A 27,573-nucleotide genomic window follows, 5' to 3' on the forward strand; every position below is an offset into this window, starting at 1 on the left:
CCGGTAGCTGGACTAATTCAGGTTGTTTGTTACCCGTACTAGTACCGGTTTCAAGATCTTCAAAGATTTGGAAATAAAGAAGCAAAGGGTACCAAAACAAGTGTCGTACCGAAATACACGTACCAATATCCGTACCATACCGAAAAATTTGGTACGAGTATTGGTACATGTTTTTATTGATTTTCAGTATGAGTACAACTAGGTACATGTACGGGTACAGATACAAGTACTATACCAAGCTCATCCCTATGGTGGAGGATGTTGATGAAATTGTCGACCGTGATGACAAGCTAGAACCGGTAAACTTGATTGGACCAAAGAAAAGTAGAAGTAAAACTGAAACTAAAATACCGGTTATGAAGGATATCCACTCACTCTAAGGATAAGCGGAAGGAAGTTAAAACCGTTCTTTATCCCAAAGCTTTGGTGGAGCCACCCAAGGCGAAGATGGTAAATAATGTTAATGCGATATTATATGTTTGTATCGTACTTTGTACAATATGGTCTTAGAATGAACGTACATGTACCATTTATGTAATTTATATAAAGATAAAAGGCTCATATACTTAGAGTCTAAGCGTATGAGGTTTATTCGCCTATTTTGGATGACATTCGCCTAGGTAGTTAGGTAATGGACAACGTTCGTTTAGAATCAAACTCATACACTGAAGATGTCAACGAATGATCTTATATGTGTAATTCTAATAAGCTAATAAAAAGTTATCAGTTTGATTTACACGTTTAAGCCTCATTACTTTGTCAAATTCTCTCTGTACAAACATACACACACACACACACACACTTCATACAGTAAACCTAACTTATCAATACACCGATTTACCTAATAACTAGAATATATCCCGATAAAGATTCTCATGTGGTATTAGAGCTTTCGGTTACACATGTCTATAAGGTTTTTGGATCAATACACTATAAGTGCGTCTGTATTAGCGCGTGGATAAAAAACCCCCCTTTTTGCCGGGTGTTCGTCAGAGTGACGCTACCGAGAAGGTTTTTGTTTCCTCCTCCCTAACTTTTTAAATACATATTTACCCAACCCAAAATTTCAATTGCATATTTCCCCTCCTTAATTATAAAAATGAGAAATTTACCCATTTAAATTTATTTTAATTAAAATAAATATGCAATGACTATTTTACACTTAATTTTGTGTGCTTTCAACCAAAACCCCCTCCCCCGGTAAAAAAAAAATTGTTATTTTATATTATTATATAAAATATAAACTATGAAAGCTAAAGTAAAACCAAAAACTAAATTCAAAGGCTAAACCAAGAATGTTTTGTTATGTTTTTTTAATATTTTGAGGAGATAAACTTTTTGTTTTTTATAATTTATATAGTTTTTTGGTTTATGATTTTTTATTTGGTTTTCTTTCGGATGGAATTGTAGATGGAGTATTTTAAGTTATGAATATATATGGAGAAGTTATTTTTATTATTTTTGTTGGTTTTAAGTTTTGGGGGAAAATAATAAATAATCCAGTAGGTTGAAATTGGTTGGTTGGTTGGTTGGTTGGTTTGGTTTGGTTTGGTTTGGTTTGTTATCTGTTTACTAGTGTGCCATGGAAGTAGTCTCGACGGCCAAGCTTCCATGCTCATTTGCCCCCTTTCATTCCTCCACTCGAATTCCTCTTTCTTCTACTTGTTCCCCAGGTAAGTAAGTAATTAATTGAATCCACCCAACCTTCCTTCACAATTGAATGCTTGAGAAATTTTATTCAAATTTGATTTGCTTGCATAATTTAATTCTAGGCCACGGAAGGAAGGAAAATTCAGATCAAATTATCGATTCATTTTTGTTATCGCATTTTGAAGTAGAACCATGGTATGAGTATATATATATATTAATTAAATTGGCTGGTTTTATATAAAAAAACAGGAGGAGGTTTAAGACACTCAGTCCTACCAAGTTTAATATCCAAACACAGGAGTTGGAGGAGGAAGAGGACTTCACACTCACTCAACAATGCTAATGCTGTTGCTACCTCAGGTGTGTGCTTCTTCATATACATTATTATTAATATTTATACGCCTAACACCAGCCTAATTATTATTTTTATTATTATTATTAATCTTTTTTCAACCTCTCACAGAAGATGATCCTACTAGCGGGAATTCCATTCGAAGGCGGTTTCTTGAGTTTTATGCTGCAAGAGGTCACAAGATTCTTCCAAGTTCTTCTCTTGTGCCTGATGATCCTACTGTTTTGCTCACCATTGCCGGCATGCTTCAGTTCAAGCCTATTTTTCTTGGAAAGGTACCTAGCAGCTATTCATTTTCTTTCTAACAACTTGCTTTATTTATTTATTCAAGAAACGTCTGTGCAGGTGGCGAGGCAAGTACCGCGTGCTACTACTTCGCAAAGGTGTATACGTACCAATGATATTGACAACGTGGGTAGAACATCTCGACACCATACGTTTTTTGAGATGCTCGGGAATTTTAGCTTTGGTGATTACTTCAAGAAAGATGCGATTAAGTGGGCTTGGGAACTCTCAACCGTAGAGTATGACAGTTTCCCAATACATAAAACAATATGAAATTAAACCATCTGATAATATGCACCCTGTTACTTAATAGACTCTTTCAGTTACAAGTATTTTGCTTTTGTTTCAGATTTGGATTGCCTGCAGAAAACTTATGGATTAGTGTCTATGAAAATGATGAAGAAACATATGCAATATGGCATAATGAGGTGAATGAATTATTGAATATAATGTTTGACCACCCACTTTTGTATAAATGTTTTGAATAGAATGAATATTTTGAACCATAATCATTCGCACCCATTGGCCACTTTGAGTTATTTGATCTTTAGAAAGTCAAACTGGTCAAACAAGGTTAGCTTTAAAGAACTTCTGTCTTACAATTCAAATGTTTATTAATGCATAAAAACTTCTCATTTTATTCAAATTATTATAGTATTGGTAAAATTATTACTTTTTGACTACTTATTTTATATCAAATAATTAACTCTTGTGACCTATGCTACAACTAGAATAAGTATTAAGGGTCAACTAGTAAAATAAATGGGCTGAATTGTAATAAATGTAAACGACTGCGTTTTTTAAACACAGTTTATTATTATTATTATCATCATCATCATCTTTTTTAAGTACAGTTTAGCTAACAGAACTGAGTTGGCTTAAAGAAGATTAAAGAGGAAGAAAACGTTAATTATATGTTACCGTTGTGTGTTTGTTACAGATAGGTGTTCCTGCAGACCGTATAAAGAAGATGGGTGAAGAAGACAACTTTTGGACAAGCGGTGTGACGGGCCCTTGTGGGCCCTGCTCAGAAATCTACTATGATTTCCATCTGGATAGGGGACACTCAGATGTTGTAAGTTATAGTCTTGGTTGCAGGCGGTGTTGACCTTTTCATCATGATGTTGACTTTTAATGTTCATACCTAGGATTTGAATGATGATACGAGGTTTATAGAGTTCTACAATCTTGTCTTCATGCAATTCAACAAAAGAGATGACGGTTCTTTAGAACCACTAAAACAGAAGAATATAGATACAGGTATGGGCTTAGAACGCATGGCCCGCATCTTGCAAAAGGTATTCGAAAAAACTCCCTTTCATGCTGTCATATTAGCACGTTGGAACATTAACGGTTTTGTTTTTTAACAGGTTCCCAACAACTATGAAACCGATTTGATTTTCCCGATTATCGAGAAAGTGTCGGAATTGGCAAATGTCTCGTATGCCCTTGCAGACGATTCTACAAAAACCAAACTTAAAGTACGTACGTTTGTTATTCTACTGCGTTGTTTCTCCTCTTATGATGAAACATTTGATGAGTTTGGTAACATAATTAATTAGGTTATCGGTGATCACATGAGGGCGATTGTTTACCTAATATCAGACAGTGTTTTCCCATCAAACATCGGTAGGGGTTATGTGGTCAGACGCCTCATTAGGCGGGCGGTACGTATGGGAAGATTACTCGATATACGTGGAGATGATGTTGGCAACCTCGAAGGGGCGTTTTTGCCGGTTGTTGCCGAAAAGGTTATAGATTTGAGTAAAGAAATCGACCCCGAGTTAAAATCAAGAAAATATCGTATTCTAGAAGAGTTAAAACGAGAAGAGTTACGTTTTGTGGTAACATTAGAAAAAGGCGAGAAGCTTCTAGAAGAAATGTTGGATGATGCTTTAGAAAAAGCAAAAATAAACAACACCGGTCCGTGTTTGTCTGGAAAAGATGCGTTTCTTTTGTATGACACATATGGTTTTCCAGTTGAAATAACCATGGAAGTGGCCGATGAACGTGGGGTTACTATAGACATGTGCGGTTTTGACATTGAAATGGAAAATCAAAGGCGACAATCACAAGCCGCACATAACACAGTCAAACTCACAGTTGAAAACGGGTCAGAGTTGACCGAGAATATTCCTGACACTGAGTTTATCGGTTACGATACCCTTTATTCTAAAACGGTGATTAAGGGTCTTTTGTTGAGTGGGAAATCGGTTGTGGAGGTTTCGCAAGGAAATGAAGTTGAAGTTTTATTGGATCGTACTCCCTTTTATGCTGAGTCGGGTGGTCAAATTGGAGATCGTGGAGTACTAAAGGTCAACGGTAGCGTTATAGAGATAGATGATGTGCAAAAGTCATTAGGAAACATATTTGTACATAAAGGCGTGATTAAAGAAGGAAGCGTTGCAGTTGGTAAAGAAGTTGAAGCTGCAGTCGATGCAAAACTAAGGCAGCGGGCAAAGGTAACTATTATAATCAGAGTAAATTACACGGAATACGGATGTCCTTGTGGTTTAGGTCAAATTTTGGATTTTGTCCCTAATGTATAAAAATTGCATGGATTTTCTCTTTCATAAATTATTATTGCTACTACTACTACTGCTGCTGCTGCTGCTACTGCTGCTAGTTAAAACAAAAACATGATAGTGGTAGTAATAGTAACAATAATAATGTGTGTGAGAAAATAAATAAATTAACGAAAATGAACGAACACATTCCTGACATGTTATAAATAATAATAGTAATAGTAATAATAATAAAAATAATAATAGCAATAATAAGAAGTATAAGGGGTTGAATTGTAAATTTAAAGATTGAAATAGTACGGATTAGATATGTAACTTTTGAAAATGGCATAACAGCCATTTTCAATGACCCAAGGACCGTTTCATAGAGTAAAGGGTAGGTAACTTTTAAACATTAGGGACGCAATTTAAAATTTGGCCTAAAAACCACAAGACCATCCGTGTAGTACTCATATAGGTATTTATCATGAGTAATTATAATTATTTAAGTTGTTTAAAAACAAATATGTTTTTAGGTTCATCATACGGCTACTCATTTGTTACAAGCGGCGCTGAAGAAAGTTATAGGACAAGAGACATCACAGGCTGGTTCATTGGTGGCATTTGAACGACTAAGATTTGATTTCAACTTCCATCGACAACTTCTTGATCATGAGTTAACAAGAATTGAAGATTTAATCAATGAATGGATTGGAGATGCAACTCCTCTCCAAACTGAAGTAATGCCTATTGCTGATGCTAAAAGTGCTGGGGCAATAGCAATGTTTGGAGAAAAATATGGCGAAGAGGTATGTTTTAGAAAAATATCTTATATTTTTTTAGAGTAAATGACAGATTTCGTCCTCTATTTGATTTTGTCCTTAACTTCAATAAGTACACTAAACGTCTTGAAGTTCATATATTGTCGCACTTTCGTCCTTTTCACTAACCGGTGTTAAGTTTAATGCAAAGGTGATAACATACTATAAACTGTAGGGACATTCACGCCTTGTTCTTGAGTTTTTTAACCAAGGAAAAAAAAGGAAAGGAGATGGAAGGATAAGAAAGGGAAGGGAAGGGAAGGGAAGGAAAGGTGTGTTCTTGAGTTGGAATAAAATTAGAGGAAAGGAAAGGATAACTATGTTAAAAAATAGTTATCCTTAGGAATCATCCCATTTTTGGGAGGATAACTTATTGGGAAAATACATTAATTTAATCCCTCCTAACTCCTCCTCCTCCTCCTTTCCATCCTAAAAAAAAACTCAAGAACACCCATTTTTTAACTATCTTAGTTTTCCTTTCCTTTCCCTCTTTTAAAAAAACTCAAGAACAGGGCGTCAGTGTACTTGTTGAAGTTAACAAACAAAATCCGCGATTGATCGTAAACATAAAAAAATATAACTTCTAATGTACTCATTTTGGAATAATGGAATAATCCTTGTCTCCTTCAAAAGTTGGTATTATAATAATAATATCATGCGTACCACACATAGAATCCTAATATCAAGTATGCCCCATTTTCAGAATTTATACCCCTTAAAACTGTTGGCCCAGATGGAACAAACAATCGAATCAAACAAACGAACACTAGATATTGGGGTGACAACCCTATACTCTTTTAATATAATCAAACGAACTTAACGAATGGACTTAACAAACTTACATAGAGAAGAGACTCCTTGACACACAAAAAGCAACCACCTAGACCCCTATTTGTAGATCTACTTAATTTGCTCTCCAAGGCAATTATTAAACTTTCTCTCCAACAGAAACACTTTCCTATACCTATTACAATTCAATTAATTAAAATAACATAACAAATTAAACCATTAACTTAATTAATAATTTAAGATTAACCTTCATTCACCCCTTTAATCTTGAATTGCTCTTCTTGCTTTTGTATCGCCAAGGTTTTGAATTCCCAGTAGCACTCTCAACTCTTCAATTTTAATCATTGATTCATCTTGAATTTATTGTTAAAACTATCTACATTGATCTCAGATACAACTTCATTCTCCACGTTCGTCTTTTTAACTTTTTTCTTTGCTAAAAATTGCAGATGGGTTATTCATTCTTTCTTTAACAGACCTTGCTTGGCATTTCATTTGAAAATTCTTTTGAACTTTTCATTCGATTATGACTTATTGTCAACAAATGCTCGATTGTTGACTTTCACACACAGTTCTAATTATTTCCTTTACAATTTATGTTTTTTAGGTACGTGTTGTCAATGTTCCGGGTGTATCAATGGAACTGTGTGGTGGCACACATGTTTGCAATACTTCAGAGATTCGTGGATTTAAGATAGTTTCGGAACAAGGAATTTCCTCGGGCGTAAGACGTATAGAAGCCGTTGCCGGTGACGCCTTTATCGAATACGTTAGCAATCGCGATAACTACATGAAGCAGCTTTGCTCCACACTCAAGGTAATTATATAAAACATGATATGTAATTATATAAATGTACTTTCATTCAAGATTTGTAATCAATCTTCTGTTGTACAGGTAAAAGCAGAAGAAGTACCCGCAAGGGTAGGAGCAATCATTGAAGAATTAAGATTGGTAAAAAGTGAAGTTTCAGCCGCACGCGCAAAAACAGCTGTTTATAAAGCATCAGTGCTTGCAAACAACTCATTTCATGTTGGGACTTCAACGCAAATCAGGTTTCTTGATTTTGACTTCTTGAACTAGACGTGGAAACAAACCGAACGAACACGAACGGGGGCATGTTCGTTCATAAAACTTTACAGGCAAATAATTTTTTGTTCAAGTACGTTCACTATTAAAATATACATTTTTGTGTTCGTTCATATTCATTCCTTAAAAATCTAAACCAACAGTTCATGATAACGAACGTATGCAAACAAAGATGACTCAGCACAAATATATATATATATATATATAGGATTGGGATCATGTGAGAACTGTTTTGAAATTGAGAACTTTGAGAACTATTTTGGATCACAAAAAACCCAAAAATAAAAAAAATCATAAAACAAAAAAAAAACGCAAAAATAAAAAAATTAAAAAAAACCAAAATTCTTATTTATCATCCCGGTTTCATAAAAAAACGTCTTTTTTTAGCTAAATTATACATATATGTATAATATGTACATATATGTACACACATGTTTTTTATACACATGTACAATTTAAGGTAAATGATAATGTACATTACAAAACTAGAGATTAAATGAAATTATACACGTGTATAATACGAAGTTGTTTTTTTGTTTTTTTTATGAAATCGTAATGAAATATAAAAATTTTGGTTTTTTTACTTTTTTAAAATTTTGGTTTTTTTAATATTTTTTAGAGGTTTTTTTAGTGATCGAAAATGGTTCTGAAAGTTCTTAATTTTTAAAGGGTTCTCTTAGGATCCTTACCTATATATATATATATATATATATATATATATATATATATATATATATATATATATATATATAGGATCTGGATCATATGAGAACTATTTTAAAATTGATAACTTTGAGAACCAATTTAGACCACAAAAAACCCAAAAAATTAAAAAATCATAAAACATAAAACATAAAAAAACGCAAGAATGAAAAAAAGTAAAAAAATCAAAATTCTTAATTCTTATATATATCATCGCGGTTTCATAAAATAAAAAAAAAAAAACCTTCTCGGTTTAGCTAAATTATACATATATGTATAATAAGTACATATATGTATATACATGTTTTTTTTATACACATGTGTACAATTTAAGGTAAATGATAATGTACATTACGTTACTAGAGATTAAATGAAATTATACACGTGCATAATTTAAAGTGTTTTTTTTATGAAACCGGAATGAATTATAAGAATTTTGGTTTTCATGCTTTTAAAATTTTTGTTTTATAATTTTTTAAAATATTTTTTAGAGGCTTTTTTTGTGGCTAAAATGGTTCTCAAAGTTCTTAATTTCCAAAGGGTTCTCTTTAAGATCCTTACCCTATAAATATATGCTTGAGTTTAGGAGAGAAATCAAGTTATTGCGAGAAATCATTTCAACCAATCACAAGTTTTCTTTTTTAATTTTAATTTAATTAATTAGTGGGGTAAATTAGTAAAAATCATTTTAGTTGTTTTATAACGCCATGCTTGTGAACCCTCGGGTGGGCGAAAGTGAAATTGCACTAGTTTTGACGTTATTTTACTGTTTTGACGTTATTTTACTAATCCCGTGAAAATAACGTTAAAAGTGGCGGAAGGTTAATCAGGCATCATGTGGTGGCGTTGATAGCCGAAAGACAAGGGTACATGCACCAATGAGCCGGTGTACCGATGATTGAGTGCTATGTGCCTTATGTCCAAGGATTGATGCAAAACTACTATCGAGCCGGGTGTCTCACCGAAAGCAGCCTTTGTATCCCTATGGGGTAGAGGTAAGACTGTCTACATCTTACCCTCCTCAGACCTTACCATAGCTTTGCTATTGGTGGGATATACTGAGTGCGATGATGATGATGATTTCAGTTGTTTTATATAGTAATTAATAAATTGTGCAGTTATGTCTATATTATTTTAATTGTTTATTATTCATCATTATTATTTAGTTTCCGAATTACTGGTTTTAAAATCTCATGATATCTAACATAGTTCAAGTAGCTCAAACTTCAATTCCAAAATAATTTTTCTTTCTTTCCTCCATCCTTCTCATTATTAACCTTCTCTACAAATAAATTATTTAACAACTAAACATTAAATATAAGGTTGCACAGCTACATTAATTTTTAAAACTACAAACTGTGTAATACATTTCATTTATGTATTCATATATAACATACAAGTATAGTAATACACATAAATAATATTAACAACCAACATGAAAACATCCACCTACATTTAACGAAAAACAACCTACACGTGAAATGATAGATTCTAATTTGAACACAAACACACAAACCAATACACAAACATAAATAAAATAACACATTTCAACTAACAAAAAAAAAACAGTCGCAACACTTAATCAGAAACAACCTACAAAAAAATAATTGTTTCAAATCATCTCTTTATATGTAGCTAGATCGTAACATATACAATACATACTTAGATTAACATGTCCCTAAACAACAAATGTATCCTACACAACAATTAGATACTCATACACAACCAACGTACTAATAAGCAACCATTATATAACAAATTCCTACACAACCAACATATGCCTACACAAATTTACAATAGCCTACACAGTTTATATGTATTTTGAGAACAAGATTAACATATACCTACATAATATTTTAACAACCTACATAAGTTATTAAATATATAATAAACAACAAATTATAACATAAAACTGGATATCCAAACGCATGTAATAATTAATATTGAACCAAATATGTGTAGGCAACTACGTATTTATAAAATTGGGGAAACTACTAAAGCTCAAGTTTAATAATAGTTAATATCGGTTATTAGAAAACTGAGGAAATTACCCTAGTTGGGAGTTTGAGCCAGTCCATTACTCACGAAGCCAATCCATATTTTGAACTACAAAAAAACATTTTGCAATATGATTATATATCATTCACAACGGCAGATTATTTTGTGATTTTGCTGAGATTTTATGAACGATGATGATTTTGATAAGTTTGGAATGTTTGATATAGAAAGATGATGGTGACTAAAAAAATGGGTTTTGGTTAAGATAAGGGTGTTTCAAACGTAGTTTCCATAAAACAAAATACAAAAGTACCCTTTTGTCTTAAAAACCATTAAAACGTGGAAGCTCAAAATTACAATATAACCGGTCACCACATTCCATTCCTACACTTATCATTTGTTTGCCATCAAGCAACCGCTCATGTAACACGTCTATCTTAATTAATAGGTATCTTTAACAAATGGTCCACATGCAATCCTAACAAATTATCATATACAAACTGTAATTGTATCAGAGTAAAATTGCTCTCAAAACACCTACGGAAATAACTTATGCTCCTCAATTCATATTAGCAACTAGATATAACTTATGCTCCCAAATTCATATTAGCAACTAAAAATCATATTCCTAGCCATCTGTCGTCCATCGCTGTTATCTAAGCCCTTACAAGAGATACATGCTATTTATAACCAAATGTATCATCCTAGTCGCCATTGGAAATCCAATGTCACCACATGCCACTTCTCACCAAAATTTGTCGGTTGCTGCAAGGCAAAGAAAATTAATATATTATCCATTTTTACATGGACATATCTATACAACAGTTATTTATTTAACATTAATTATTAGGCATGTAAAAGAATCGAACGTTCACGATATGTTCGGTTGAAGTTGGTTTACTAAATAAACGAACAAACATGAACAAACTTCTTCCAGATAATTAAACGAATGAACATAAATACAAGTTTTATTCGTTCATCTATGTTAATGAACGTTCGTTTTTGTTTGTTTGAATAAATTTTAATAAATACAAAAGTAGTAATATATTTATGCATCTGGGTTGTACATCCTGCATATAAAATTGTATGTCTTCAACGTGTAACTCACCTCTTCTCCGTCCAATTACCTTCCACGGATTCTCTGTCAGTTTTCTTTCTCTTCTTGTTTATCTTCTCCTACTCTCTTGACTCTTCTTCTCTGTCTTCTCTCTACTGTATTCTCTCCCTCTGTAAATCCTCAGGATCCATCACCATGATTGTCCATCTTCGCCTGAGAATTCCGTCCATGGCTTCGATTTCGTAGTATGCTGTGTGGCGTTTTCGTGGTTCCGATTGACTGTTGCCATAGGCAACGCCCATCGTATATGGAGGTGGTGGTGTAACGCTTGTGGTTCTGATTGACAGTTGTCGAATTCCTAAAGGCCACAGAGGTTGTCTTTTGACCGTAGTGGGGCTATTGATATCAGTGGCCTAATTCCACATAAGAGTAGTGGTTTTGAGTTGTTGATTTGGTATCATTGGTAATCTATTCTTGCATTTGTTTTTTTGCTTAATGAAATTGTAGTTGCTTGGTTTATTGGTTTTTTCAAAAAGCCATTTTGAAAAGCTAGAATTTGGGGTTTTTGGAAAACTGTTTTTTAACAATTTCAAAAATCTAAAATAAAAAACACTTTTGTGATTGCCAAACACATTTTAATTTATTGGCTTTTTGAAAACACCAATAAGTCAATAAGCCTTTTTCAAACTCAATCCCAAACAAGCTCTAAGTGTTCGATGAAATGCTTGACGGGTTACTTTGCTTTATCTAGTTGACATACATGTCAGTAGCTTAATTAAATGCATACATAGTTATCTTCGAGTTCCAGCAAGATAGTTTTACTAATTTGTTCTTTTTTAGTGATTCGTTGAAGCTGAGGTTTAATTAACTTTTAAGTGTGTGTGCCCAAACACTGCTGGCAACATAATTTGTTCTTAATACAAATGTTGAAATGCTGTCAACAGATATGCTTAATTATGTTGTTGCAATCTGATATATAGCCCAATAGCTTACCAATTGTTAAGTGCATTCATGCTTCGTTCATTGCCTTTGGTCTCCTTTTACTTTGAAAAATGTTTCAACTGTATCGTATCAAAAGAGGCATATTTATAAACCTAAGTGTACATCCTTAAAGAATCAAAAGAGGTTGTTGCATATGTGACCCCAAATATTTAATTCACATTTTTTCTACCTGTTTTTCTAAGAGGTGTTTGTTTACCTCTTAATGGAACCATTCAGATATTAAGATCTGCATCGCTCAGTGGTATGCGTGTTTGGTTTGTTAAAATATGGCATCTGAATCGTTCAGTACATATCTGAATCATTCAGCCTCCAAAACTTGCTGAACCATACACCCTCTTCACCTATCTTTCTTCCCCTTCTTCACCACCGATCCTTCATCACCACTCTTCATCTCCCCAGGGTCGACCACCCCAGCCTCTCACCACCGATCCTAACCAGGTTCAATTTCTGTTTCCGATTCACTCGATTCTATCTCATCCTCAATTGATTCAATAATCAATTTAGATTCAATCAATTTTTGATAGCTAACAAAATTTAGAAAGAACAAAAAGAAGATTCTTCAACTATTAGCCACTTTATTCCCTTATACGAGTTTGTACTTATACATGTATCTACCAACTATCAAACTACTTATTACTAATATGACATAGACAGTCCTTTCACTAACAACTATTACAAAAGTAGCCCAAGTTATAGAATCAATACTTGACACATAAAGTCCCTGTAGTTTCGCTTGTAACATAACTATCCCCTCTAAAAACATTCTTGACCTCAAGAATGGAAATGAGGAAATCTCAAGTTGAATTCCATGGCATCCTCCCAAGTGGCTTCTACTAATGGTAAGGACTCCCAATGAATCAATAATTGTCTGACCATCTTGTTCTGCTTTCGAATTACTCTCTGATCGAGAATAGCCTGTGGCTCGTACAATAATCTTGGGTCATTTGGAATCGGGGTTATCGGTATTGGACCCATGAGCTCGTTTCAATAAAGAAACATGAAATACTGGGTGTATTTGAGAATCCGCAAGGAGGTCCAACTTATAAGCAACATTACCCAGCTTTTCAGTTATCATGAATGGGCCATAATATCGCGGATCCAATTTGGAATACCTTTGTTTCCTGATAGACGCCTGGACATATGGCTGCAATTTCAAAAACACAAAATCACCCAATTGAAATTGTCTTTCAGTCCTATTATTGTCGGCATATTGTTTCATACGGTTTCTTGTAGCTTGTAGGTTAGACTTAAGCTTTTGAATCATCTCTTCTCTATCTCTGTGTAATAATTCCACGTCAGCTACTTGAGTGTCACTGGCAATGAAAGGGATGTGAATAGGAGGTTTATAGCCATATAACGCTTCAAAAGGAGACATCTTTATAGCTGAATGAAAAGTGGTGTTATACCACCATTCAGCTAAAGTGAGCCACTTTACCCAATTAGAAGGTGCATTCATGGTCATACTTCTCAGATAGGATTCTAAACACCTGTTCAAAACCTCTGTTTGTCCATCACTCTAAGGATGATAAGCTGTAGATAGAGATATGTTTATACCCTGCAACCTCATAAATTCTTGCCAGAACTTGCTCAAGAAAATAGAGTCTCTATATGAGACTATATTGACTGGATTACCATGTAATTTGACGATATAGTCTAAAAAAACTTGAGCCAAATGAGAAGCTGAAAAAGGGTGTGACAGTGCAATGAAATGACCGTATTTGGTCAAGCAATCTACCACAACAAAGATTGTGTCTTTACCCTATACCTTAGGCACCCACTTATGAAATCCATTGAAATGTCACTAAACACATGAGTAGGAATGGGTAATGGCTGTAATAGACCAGGATATGCTATAGTTTCATATTTATCACGTTGGCAAACTACACATTCTTTTACAAATGTATAGACATCTTTAGAACAACCTTTCCAGTAGCATAAAGAAATAAGCTTTTTAAGAGTAGGAGTGATCCCTGAATGACCCCCAACTGCAGAAGCATGACACAACTGCACAATATCTGATCTGAGTGTTATGTCTTTTCCTACATACAACTTGCCTTTCCTTGTTAAGAGTTGATTCTGCCATTGATAATGAGGAACTGCGTGACCTTTTTCTAGCTGTTTTATTATCTCTTGTAGCCTCAAATCACTGACCCATGAAGCCTTGATCCTGTCTAACAACAAAGGATCAATAGAACTCACGCCCATAGTGAATAAAGCCATTCCACTTACTCTAGACAACCCATCTGCAACAACATTTTCTACCCCTTGTTTGTAACAAATTTCATAAGTGTAGCCCATGAGTATGGCCAACCAAGACTGCTGCAAGAGTAGTTACTCTTTGAGAGAGTAAATACTTAAGACTTTTCTGATATGTCTTAATTATAAACTTCTTAGGAAGCAAATAATGTGCCATTGCTTCACCGCCATTACAATAGCTAAGAGTTCCTTCTCATACACAGACATCAATAGTTGCTTAGTAGACAAACCTTACTAATGAAAGCAATTGGATGATTTTCTTGCATGAGAACAGCTCCCAATCCCTTAGATGATGCATCTGTCTCTACCACAAATACTTTATCAAAATTTGGCAGAGCTAAGACAGGGCAGTAGTTAATGCATTCTTTAGTTGTTCGAAGGAATGATGAGCTGACTCATTCCATTGAAAGGCATTCTTTTTTAGAAGATCAATCAATGGTTTTGCCAAAACACCAAATGACCTGATAAATCTCCTATAATAGCCTGCAAGGCCAAAAAAACCTCTTAGTTGTTTCAAGGTTTGAGGACAAGGCCATTACTTAATTGCTATTATTTTGCTAGGGTAAGTGGCTACCCCTTTTTCAGAGATAATATGTCCCAAATACTCCACTTGGGACCCACCAAAAGAACACTTAGATCTCTTAGCAAATAGGGAACTTGCTCATAAAAGAGACAAAACTGTATCTAAGTGAATAAGGTGTTCCTTTTCAGTAGGACTTTCAGTAGGACTGTATACCAAAATGTCATAAAAATAATACTAGGGTGAACTTCCTCATTGTAGAATTGAAAGTAGTATTCATCAATGACTGAAATGTAGCGGGAGCAATGGTGAGACCAAAGGGCATGACCACAAACTCAAAAAGTCCCTGGTGAGTCCTAGATGCAGTTTTATGAATGTCCTCTTCTGCCATTCTGATTTGATGGTAACCTGCTCTCAGAACCAACTTTGAAAAAATAGTCGCTAGACCTAACTCCTCTAATAATTCCTCAATGAGTGGAATAGGATACCTATTTTTTACCGTTGCTTCATTCAACTGTCTATAGTCAACACAAAACCTCCAAGTTCCATCTTTTTTCTTTACTACCCCTGACAACCCCAGAATCTAACAGTTCTTGAGTAAGTGTTTCAATCACATTTTTTCGTATTGCAGAATACCTGTAAGCTCTTAAATTAAGGGTGATGTTTTCATATTTTAGTACGATTTCATGGTCACATTGTCTCTTAGGAGGTAAAGTAGTAGGTGTATCAAACACATCAGCATACTTTTCCAATAACGACAGAAGGGTAGAACTGTCATTTACCTCAGAAACAGTGGTTCATGTTGGAAGTTCACACTGATGTGTGTTTGGATACTGAACATCTGAGCACTAGCTAAGCTAGGCTGAGATAACAAACTCTACAACTTTTTTGCTGAACATCTAGTCATTGTGTTGGATTCAATGGCCTTTTAGTTCAAACAATAAGTCACCCACCTTGAATTTCATTATTAAATCCTTGAAATTCCATATAATGTCATTGAGATTTTGTAGCCACTGTACTCCTAATACCATGTCATAGTTGGATAGTGGAATGAGCATAACATCAGCCTTAAACCAAATACCCTGCATTACCCATCTAAAGTTTTCACATAATTGAGTACAAGACATTTTATTACCATCTACAATGGTAATATTCATAGGTGGGACCTGAACTGTTGGGCATTTGAGTTTTTTTGCCGGTTCAAGATTTAGGAAATTATGAGTAGATCCAGAGTCTACTAAGATGTGTAGGATCTTAGTACCTATGGAACCTTTGACTCTCATAGTAGAATAAGAAGACACTCCCATAATAGCATGTAAAGAAATTTGAGGATTAACACTAGGAGGCTCATACACGATTTCTTCCACATCTTCTTCATGTTTATTTCCATAATCATTTAAGTCTATCACAAACAGTTGCTTAGTTTTACAAACATGACCAGGTGTAAATTTATTGTTACAACCAAAATATTCACCTTTTGACCTCTTATCTTCATATTCTTTAGGTGAAAGTTGTTTGTAATTCTTGGTGGGTAGTATAGACACTTTATTAGTGTTAGGATTGTGAAATCCTTTAGAGACACTATTAAATGTTTGAACAGTAGGCTTATTGTACTTAAGGTTGGGATGAGAATTAATGGCATGATTAGACTCATCTTGCATTCTAGCCAACACGTATGCTTCAGATAAATCTCTCGGTCTAAGGAGTCTTACCGGATAACCAAATTCTGGTTTGGTAGCCCGCAAGAAAAGACTCACAGCATAATCCTCACTGATGGAAACTCTACTCAGCCATAAGTCAAATTCTTCACATAATTCTTGTAGAGTTCCTGTTTGTTTCAATGATACCAAGGCTCCTATAGCATCATGCATGAAAGGATCAGCAAATCTAGTGGTTATAGCCCTTACATAATCACACCATTGTAGATCTCTTATTGTGCCCCCTAGATTTCACAAACGTTTGATGCCACTATAAAGCAGGACCATCTAAGTTGGTAATGGCAAATCTAACTTTCAAGGCTGGAGGGGTTTCATCAATATCAAAGTAGTGCTCTGCTTTATAAAGCCACCCCTCTAGATTTTCTCCAGTAAAATTAGGAAATTCTAGTTTAGGAAATCGATGATGATCTCTGTAGTTACTGTAACATCGTGAAAAATTTCGAGTTCAAAATGTCAATTTTCTAAAGCCAAAGGACTAATTATGTCAAATTCCAAACTCCAGGGTTTAAATTGTAAAATCTGTTTTCTTGACCCATCGCGGTACGCGATGGGATGTCTGACACGTTGTGACACGTGTGCCACGTGGCACACGGTGTCACTGCTTGCTGCCACGTGTCACCACGTGGCAACACTGCCGCCACGTGTCGCCACGTGGCGCAACGTCTACCACGTGTCGCCACGTGGTAGACCTACTGTTTGACTCACCAAGGATACGTCGCGGTACGCGACGGGTGCCTTGAAGGCGGTCACGTACTGCGATGGGACCCGAAATTTTGTCTATAAATAGCAAGGTTCGGTATCTCATTTGATGCACATCAAAATCAGTTCTCAACTCTCTCTCTAACATCTCTCTAAATCCCGACAATCGTATACTCGATCCACCGCGATAAACGTGCCATATTTCCTCGATTTGCGTGTCCGAATCCTTCGTTTGTGTACCGACGTTTCCTCGAAATACGTGTGACCCTCCACCCTCATTTGACCAAGATGGTGTTTGTTCTCGAAGTACGTACCGTTGATTTTTGAAGATTGGTATTACCATTGGAGGTGTATTAAAGTTGATCGAGAAGTGAAGCGGCGTAGGAGTGCTGCTCGAGTTCCTAGGGTTTCCAATACGCCAATAAGGTTAGGCGTAACGACAAATGAATATAATATAATATTATATTAAAGGTTTAAGCCTTAAGTCGAGTTTATACTCGATACCTCGATAAAAGAAAAATAAACATAACAAAGAAAAGAATAAAAGAATGAATTATGAATACGTATATATGTGTTTAAGTATATATGTATATTCTTTGTTATGAAATTATTATTTAAGCAATAATGAGTTTTCTTAAATAATAAAAGAAAATGATTACGTTTCTTGGAGAAGAAGAAACGTCGGGTTTTTATATAAACTAAAGGTTTATTATTACTTTTAAACTAAAGGTTTTCAAGTAAAAGAAAATGAACTAAAGGTTCATCGAGGTTGAGTTATAAAATAAGACTAAAGGTCTTAAGCCGGATTGTATATCCGACTAACAAATGGTTATACTCGTACTATAGGTGCGAGATAGCAAGGGAAAGACCCTCGGACGGTGTTGAAGCCGATCCCAAAGCGATAAGGTGAATACGCCCCCAAACTTTTATAAACTTGTTTTCAAATGAGTCAAACATGTTATATGAAAATTGTTTACAAGGGACTATGTGTTCCTAAAACCATTATAAATAAGGGTATAAACCTAGCCCTCAGGCTGTGGTATACGTGTGTCTGGATCCTTACATAGGTGGTACTACGCGGTGGGCACACCGCACCACCCTCGGTCGTAGGATGCTCTCATGCAGGGAGTACGACCGTTGTGTATATTTACGGGTACTTAACTAAGTCGAACGCTGCGGTGTTTGCTGAGGTGACCTAGAGTAGAGGCTCGAGTTTATGATGTGTTGTTTGACTTTGTTATTCCTAAGCCACGTTGGGCCGAGACTGGCGTAGTCTCGAGGGGTAATAAAGTAAAAGAAAATATTTTGCGTCAGCGTGTTCACCAGCATTCGTTGCTGACGTATTTTCTATACTTTTGCATGTGAACAAGATTAGCGCTTGGATGTGTCGAAGTACTATATTTAAATCTGATGGCTCGGATCTTTTGTTAAAACTTTAATATATGGTGGTGGTTTTGTAATGTAAAACAAGTAACCTTTTGAACTAGTTCGGGAATCTTTTATAATCCCGACTTTTGTATTGTAAATATTTACAACTTGAATCCACAAGTTTTACAAGTCTTCCGCTAATTGAATGCAACTCTGATTTATTTACACTTGTGGTACCAACTATTGATTATACTCCTAGGCCTTAGATGGGGTGTGACAGGTTGGTATCAGAGCCATCGATCTTAGCGAATTGGGTATCATAAAACAATACCCAAGCTTCGATCCAAGTACAGGAAATAATTGTTTATTTGATTTAGGGATAAGATAGGCTGGTAACCTTTATTTCCCACTCCACAATCTAAACCACCCATAATATTAGATGTCATTTAAAGCTCATATGGAAGACTTTGTGCGCAAGGAAAAGGAAGTCGGAATTGCGAACCTTACCCCGAGGACAACATGAGCGATGGTTATTATGAAGCTTACTTTGACCAAGATATGGAACATGACTGGTCTAAACAACCTGAGTATTACCCCGGAAGTAGACACTATCCGATAGATGTTCCTGAAAGTCCACCAAAACCAAGTATTGAACCACCAAGACACTCAAGTTATCATCCACCAACAATACCAATGTATCAACCTTCTGAAGTATCGCCCATCGGAAATCCCCACTTACCAACCCTTAGAAATACCGCAATACTACCCAATTGGATACTTACTAAACCCTCATCCATCCTATGCCTTCCTTTCCAATTTTCCTATCAAAGAGGAACCGAAATCCCCATCTTCCTACTGGATGAAATGCCACTCCGATCAACGTCGATGGCATACTGGAAGCTCCACTTTTAATGAAGTCAGCTCTCAACCAAACAATAATGAAGGGCCGTCCCTCAAACCAAAAATAAGGATAATGATGCCTTTTGAGAGTTTTCAGATGCCCCCAATAAACATTGAGACTCCACAACCCATGGAAGAAAATGAACCGGAAGAAGAAGAACCCGAAGAAGAGGAGGATCCCGAGGAAGAATCCGAGGAATAATCGGAAGAAGAGCATCCTGAGAATCCCAATGAGATGTCAAGCCCAATGGATGGATCACTCACTTCCCAAATTCCAAGCTATGGTTCCGTTGATCCATATGTCCAATACCTTGAGAAACTCAAGAGCCAAGCTTCGTCAAGCTTCCCACCATTCCAAGGAAGGATTCCATCAATTGAAGAGCAAGCTGATGAGATCCGAGAACAAAGTCAAGCTGCCAAGACTTACCTCTACCTTGCATCCAACATGACTTACGTACCGTATCCAGAACCAAGGAATCACTACGAGATGGTGACATTGGGTTACCGAGACTCACCTCCACAATATGGATACCCCAACGTAGTCCCGCAGTCATATGAAGAACATTTGGACCGCGCTTTGCACGAAACCGATGACCGGAGGAAGAAGGTGGCTGAGGAAGGGAAGAAAAAGAAGAACATGGGAGAAACACTTCTTCGCAAATGCAACAAATTAACAAAGGTTGTGAAGAAGTTTTTGAAAGACTAAAGATGATGGAGAAGAAGGCTATTTGAATTTATGTGTAATATAGCTTGTATGATATGTAAAATATGTGTAATAAAGAACGTAGAAACGTTCTTGAAATAATGATAGGACGAATTATATATATATCGTTGGAACTATATATATATATATATGTGTGTGTGTGTGTGTATTATGAAATAAATATATATATCCCTTGTGATATATATATATGTATGTGTAATAAAATATGTGTTTAATAAAATAAATGTTGTTAAAATTTTCAGACTTAATTGAAAAAGAAAAAGAAAAAAAATGTCTCAACAAAGTAACAACGACGAGAATGCTCGTAAAGAAAAAGAAATACAAGACAAGGGGAAAGGCCCTGAGAAAGAACAAGAGGAAGAAATTCCCGAAAAATATATGAATAAAATTCAAAAGATGATCAAGAAAGCGGTTAGGGAAGAATCTGAATTTCGATCTCAGTCTAGACATTCTCAATCTAGAAACTCTCGATCTGTTAATCATTCTCATAAATCCGCAAAATCCCGTCCAAAACCTTCTCACGTTGAGGAGAGTGTTCATGAGTCTAACGCCGATGGTGGAGTTAGGCAAGAGTTTAAGAAACTAAAAATTAGTGGGTGTTCATTTAAGGACTTCAAGTACTATGGACCGAAAGAGTTCCATGGTGATAAAGGAGCCATTTCAACCGTGAGATGGCTTGAGGAGATGGAGACAATTGTAATCACAAGCAAGTGTTCCAACGAGGAAAAGATCCAGTATTCTGCCTTTATGTTCAAGGGAGAAGCGCTGGAGTGGTGGAATGCTCTATTAATGAGCAAAGGGAGAGAGATGATGTATGGTTTAAGTTGGGAAGAATTTAAAGCGTTGTTGATGGCAAAATTTTGTCCCATGCACGAGACCGACCAAATTCAAACTAAATCCCTCAACCTTATGGTCGTAGGGACAAATCTCCGAGAGTACAACACCAAGTTTCATGAGTAATGTCACCTTGTTCCCCAGCTGGTTAAACCTGAGTCCAGCAAAGTCACACGATACATTTGGAGATTGCCGCGGGAAATCCACGACATGGTGAGGTCTCACCTACCTCAAACAACCGACTCCGCAATGGAGTTAGCTGGTTACTTGATGGGCGGCATGGTCCGTTGTGACAATCGTCAATTTCAGGTTAACTCCGTTAACTCAACTCCGTCAATTCAAACTTAAGATCACTAAATCTATAACGCACACTTCATTACATTTAAACTAGGGTTTAAATGACGCTTAACACTTACTACATGTGTAGTCTTTCGGGATTTGCACCGAAACGCAAGCGAGTTGACGCAAACGATTGATAAATAAACGAAAAACGTCAAAACAGTAATTATGTGATAATTATGTGTTAGACTTATGTGTTATGTGATAACATGGTTATAAACGTTAACTCAAGATGAAAACAAGTTAGTTAGGCTAGAAAAGTAATACTTAGAAGTGGAGGGACTTGAGTGTAACTTGTGTGTTTATAAATAGATCCTTAACCTTAACCCTAACTATTATTCTTCTTTCCCACAAAGTTCCGATCACAAACCCTCCCTACCCTCTCCTTGGCTGCCGTCCACTTTGCACACACATACATCAAGAAATCAAGCTTGTGATTGAAGAACTAGGTGCTAGGAAGGTATAATTGATCATCCTTTACATTCTTGTTGCTTGATTTTGATGTTTAATGGGTTAATTGAAAACCCTAGATGAGCCGATTTCATGTATGTATGAAGTTAACATGAGTGTTGTTGATTGATGATGATTTGATAGCTAGATTGAATCTTGTTGCATGTTGATTGTTGTGTCTTTGATTTGAGTTCAAACACAAACCCTAATCAAGTATGTAATATGTAATTGATGTGCATGGATGGTGTTTATGGAGTCTAGAGGGTCATATGAATGCACGATAGTTCATAGGTTGTTAATATATTGAGTTTGGATGCAAACAGTTTCTGGACAGAATGTGTATATGATGTTTAAGTGACTGTAACGAAGTGTAAACATGAAAATTGGTTGATATTATTGGTACTGCAGTAAACTAGGTTGAGTCTAGTTTCTATAAAGTATAAATTTGTAATTTTTGGACAAGTAGAAGTTAACTTTTATGATTTTACAAAAACATTGTGCAAAGCTGAGCTGTTAGACCTGCTGTTAGGTTATGTTGTAAATGTTATATCTCATGAACTACGAGACCAATTGGGTTGGTTCCACTTCTGGAAGTTGACTCATTGAGTTAGGAACCAAACCCAAGTGGTCTTGCATTTATTGGATTTTTCGTTTAACGGGAATTGCAAATAACATTATGTTGTGCATGAATCTGACTGTTATGAGTTTGCTGTAATGATTTGATGATTGTGAGAAAACTATGAGGAATAAAAATGTAATAAAATATGTTCTGGAAACCTAAGACATATGTGCTTCTGTGATGATTTTTGGTAAATTAATTGAGATGCTATGATCGGTGAAATAGTACAATCTTTCTAGTAGGATTTCTGTCTCGGTGAAACTAGCTGCTGAGTTTTGTGAAAATGCATGAAATATGATACTTGCTAATTTATTATCGTGTTATGACCAAATTGCCCTTGAGGGGAATGATTGCAAGATAATTGTCGTGTTTTGACTAAAATGCCCTTGCGGGGAATAACTGCTAATTGATTGTCATAATTTGACCAAAATGCCCTTATGGGGAATAATGGCTAGTTAATTGTTATTTGTTGACCAAAATGCCCTTACGGGGAAAAATTGCTAGTAATGTACGTTATGAATACATGACACGTATATGATTGCTTACACATGTGATGTGTCACAAAAACACTTGTTAAAGTCACACACAAACGAAACACGAAACATGTTATGTGCATAGGTATTACGTACCGGGTCTAGAGACTCGATAATATTCCGACACTTAGAAAAATCTCTTTGTTGTTTTAGAACGTTAGAGAGAGTTTTTCGGTGACGCGCATCTTGGTGATTTATTTTGGGAAATTCTTCGCAAACAGTGAGTTTCACTTTCCCCTCTTTAAACTGTTTTCAAACGCTTTTCACTTGGGGGAGATAACATACTCCACAACGCATTTAAGATTTTGTTATAAATTATATATCACTTGTAAAGGCTAAGTGGCAAACGAAATATTTGAAGTCCTACACATCGAACCGGTTAATATTTAGAATAGCGAGTCACTGTTGAGTAGTACTACTGGGTTTGACAAACCCCACCCAACGCTAAACTCGACTGGAGGTCGAGCGGGTGTAATTTTGGCTAACACGTACCATGGTCTGGAGGACCTGGTGACAAGGCACTTACTAAACGAGTCAGCTTCGGTGTCGAACACTTAGTAATACTTGTTGTATAGACTAGCTACCTATCGATATATACTTTGACATAACACTATCTGGTAACGCAAAACGCCGTAACGTGGTTACGCAAAACGCTTAACGCAAAACGCTTAACGTAGAACGCTGAACGCAAACGCTAAACGATTTATTTTATATAACTTGTGAACTCACCAACCTTGTGTTGACACTTTTAGTATGTTATTCTCAGGTAGCCGAGGCGGGCGCGCGGTTTAGGAACATGCATTGATTGAAAACGCTTTTGTCCTGCAAACTTATTTTTAACGATTATCTTTGGTTTTAAGTCGTCCTGCGTGACGCAACTTTTGATTAAAGGTTTTTACGCTTCCGCATTTAATTACTCGTAAACGTTTTCATGGTTTTGAAACTTTATTTTATGGTTTGATTATAACTGATGATTCCGATCCTGCCAGTTCACACCCTCTGACGGTAAAACTCCGTTAGTGGATTTTGAGGGTGTGACAGATTGGTATCAAAGCCATTGGTTATAGCGAACTAGAAGCTGCATGCATACTAGACTATAACCGCGACGACCCATTAGTTATAATGATACGCACTGCATAGGTTTGTGTAGTCTTGTAATCTTATCTCTTTACCTCTTTCACTCATACGCGCGCGCATACACGGCTTACCTGTAGGAATGTCGACGCCACCCTCATCATCATCCGATTCGATGACGCATGCTCACGGGAAGGAACCGCAGTTACCTACCGCCTCGCCACCCCGAGTAGTCCCGGAACTCGAAGCTCCCGCACCGAAGAGGTACCGCCTATCCGGAGGCATTTACGAAAACGACGTTAGCTGGGATTGGTACCCTAACATGATCAGACGTATGGTCTATCGCGAACAAGTTCCCCCGTTGCCTCACCCGAACCACCCTGCTTATCCCAACACCCTACCACCCATAGCCGAACCTGTAGAGAGAGTTCTCGCAGCTGTTGTTTCATGCTTGGAGCGTGACGTGGGTTACATGCGCTATACGAGAGCCAACGTTTCCGGACTGTTGAAGGACGGAACCGAGACTAAGGAGGAGATTGCCCGCAGGCAGCGGCAATGATGGAAATGCGAGAGGCTAGTGATCAGCAAATGAAAATTATGATGAAGATGCAAGCCGAGATGATAGACTTGCAAGAGCAACTCCAAGAAGCAAGGACCTTAACTGAGATAGCTCTAGAGCGTTGCGATGTCTTACGAATGCAACTTGCTCAGAACGCAGCCGAACCTGAGGCAGAGTCTGAGGCCGAACCCGAAGGAGATCCCGAAGAGGAGCCTGAGGAGGATCCCGAGGAGGAACCCGAAGAGGAACCGGAGGAAGGACCGGCTGAGCCAGAGGCACACTCGGACGTGTCCTCAGGCGACGACATCTCGGGATGATAATACCTAGATGGCTGGAAGAAACGCTGGACGTGGACGTGGTAACATCAGCTTGACTGCAGCTGAACTCCAAACTCTGCTGAACGACCATGTAGCGGCCGCTTTAGCCGCACACGTTCAGAATCAAGCTGGAGGTCCGAGTGGAACGTGTACCTTCAAGAACTACCTTGACTGCAAGCCTAGTACGTTTAAGGGCACTGAGGGAGCTATAGGCTTCCTGCGTTGGGCTGAGAAGGCCGAGTCGGCATTTGAAATGTGCAATTGTCCCCCTGCCAGTAGGGTCAAATTCGCTGCTGGAACACTTGAGGATTCCGCCCTCACTTGGTGGAATTCGAACGTCCAGATCCTTGGATTGGAACTGGCTAATGCGATGAACTGGGAGGAGTTCAAAAACATGATGCGAGAGGAGTATTGTCCGGGAGAAGAGATTTCAAAATTAGAGTCAGAATTTTGGTCGCTGAAGATGGTGGGTTCGGAAATCGAAGCCTACACTACCCGTTCGCACGAGTTGGCTGTGATGTGTCCGCGGATGGTGGATCCGCCGAGCAAGAGGATAGAAATGTACATTGATGGATTAGCACCGCAGATTCAGGGCATGGTGACGTCTTCTAGACCAGCCACGATCCAACAAGCGATCCGTTTAGCTCACAAACTGACGGATCAGGCTGTGACCCAAGGTGCGTTACCACCTAGGGGTCCAACTGTTAAAGCCCGTGACAACCAGAGTAACGACAATAACAGCAACAGCAACCCGAACAGCGGGAAGAGGAAGTTTGACAACACCAGATCTTCATCCTCGAACCTCCCACCGCAACAACACTACCGTAAGCCCGAATTCACTCGGAGCTTTAACACTCAGAATCATAACAACAACAACGGTAGCGGGCAGGTTTCGAGCGGATATGCTGGGAAATATCCAAAGTGCAACAGGTGCAACTATCATCATGTTGGCCAGTGTGACCGTGTCAAGTGTCAGAGATGCGGAAAGATGGGTCACCAAGCGAAAGAATGTAGAGGAGACCTTGCGGCAAAGGGTGCTCCTAAGCCACCTATGACGACGAAGGGATGTTTTGAATGTGGGCAGGAAGGTCATTTCAGAAAAGATTGCCCCAAGCTGAAACAGAATGACAACAATGGGGGTAATGGAAGTGGCAGTAATGGTGGAAGCAATGGCAAGGGAAGAGCTTTTGTAATTGGGTCGGGTCAAGCCCGCAATGATCCACACGTGGTGACTGGTAAGTTCCTTGTAAACGATTGTTTTGCTTCTGTATTGTTTGACACTGGAGCTGATAGGAGTTTTGTGTCGAAAGCCTTTAGTCAACTCTTAGACGTAACTCCAATTCCGTTAGATGCTAAGTTTCCTGTTGAATTAGCTGACGGTAAGACTATAGTAACGACTCATGTACTTGCGGGATGTAAGTTAAAACTGTCAGGTCATGTCTTTGATATCGACCTTATTCCTTTTACGCTTAGTAGTTTCGATGTCGTTGTCGGCATGGACTGGTTATCCGAGAACCGAGCGGAGATTATATGCCACGATAAGATAGTCCATATTACCACCCCTTCCGGCGAGATCATTTCGGTCCGAGGCGAGAGAAGCGGCATGACCACCAGCGTCATTACCCTTATGAAGGCGCAGAAGTATCTACGAAAGGGTTATCCGGCAATTTTGGCGCAGATTGTTGAGAAAACCGAGGAGGAGAAACGAATTGAAGATATACCTGTTGTGCGAGACTTCCCGGAAGTTTTCCCGGAGGATTTGCCCGGACTCCCTCCTATTCGTCAAGTCGAATTCCAAATCGAGTTGACACCCGGTGCAGCACCCATAGCACGAGCCCCGTATCGGCTTGCACCGGCGGAACTTCAGGAGTTGTCCACTCAGTTGCAAGATTTGTTGGATAAGGGTTTTATCCGACCTAGCTCATCGCCGTGGGGAGCCCCTGTCTTGTTTGTCCGAAAGAAAGACGGGACTTTCCGAATGTGCATCGACTACCGGGAATTGAACAAGGTGACGGTCAAGAACCGTTATCCTTTACCCCGAATTGATGATTTGTTTGACCAGCTTCAAGGATCGAGTTACTACTCGAAGATCGATCTGCGATCTGGTTACCACCAGCTGAGAGTGCGCGAGGAAGATATTTCAAAGACGGCTTTCAGAACACGGTATGGTCACTACGAGTTTTCGGTTATGCCTTTTGGCCTAACCAACGCACCAGCCATATTTATGGATCTCATGAATCGAGTATGCAAGGCGTACCTCGACAAGTTTGTGATTGTTTTCATCGATGATATTCTCGTCTACTCCAAGAACGAGACTGACCACGAAGAGCACTTAAGGGTAATTCTGGAACTATTGAAGAAGGAACAACTGTATGCTAAACTCTCGAAATGTGAATTTTGGCTTCGCGAGGTTCAC

General features: G+C 37.4%; 1 protein-coding gene across 1 annotated transcript; it reads left to right on the forward strand.

The window, feature by feature from the left end:
* The first annotated feature begins 206 nt into the window (after nt 1–206).
* On the forward strand, nt 207–7,677 carry LOC143597924 (alanine--tRNA ligase, chloroplastic/mitochondrial-like). The gene is made up of 14 exons (XM_077076293.1): nt 207–299; nt 1,577–1,673; nt 1,773–1,845; nt 1,949–2,010; nt 2,099–2,277; nt 2,348–2,526; nt 2,637–2,715; nt 3,228–3,362; nt 3,436–3,585; nt 3,658–3,768; nt 3,850–4,749; nt 5,328–5,600; nt 7,009–7,218; nt 7,297–7,677. Exons 1-14 carry the CDS (start codon nt 207–209, stop codon nt 7,480–7,482), a joined length of 2,727 nt encoding a protein of 908 aa, XP_076932408.1. The 3' UTR covers nt 7,483–7,677.
* The last annotated feature ends 19,896 nt before the right edge of the window (nt 7,678–27,573 follow it).

This window comes from Bidens hawaiensis, unplaced genomic scaffold (genome assembly GCF_021521415.1).
Source record: "Bidens hawaiensis isolate Kalapana, Puna unplaced genomic scaffold, B.hawaiensis_p1.1 tig00049250_1, whole genome shotgun sequence".
Lineage (NCBI taxonomy): Eukaryota > Viridiplantae > Streptophyta > Magnoliopsida > Asterales > Asteraceae > Bidens > Bidens hawaiensis.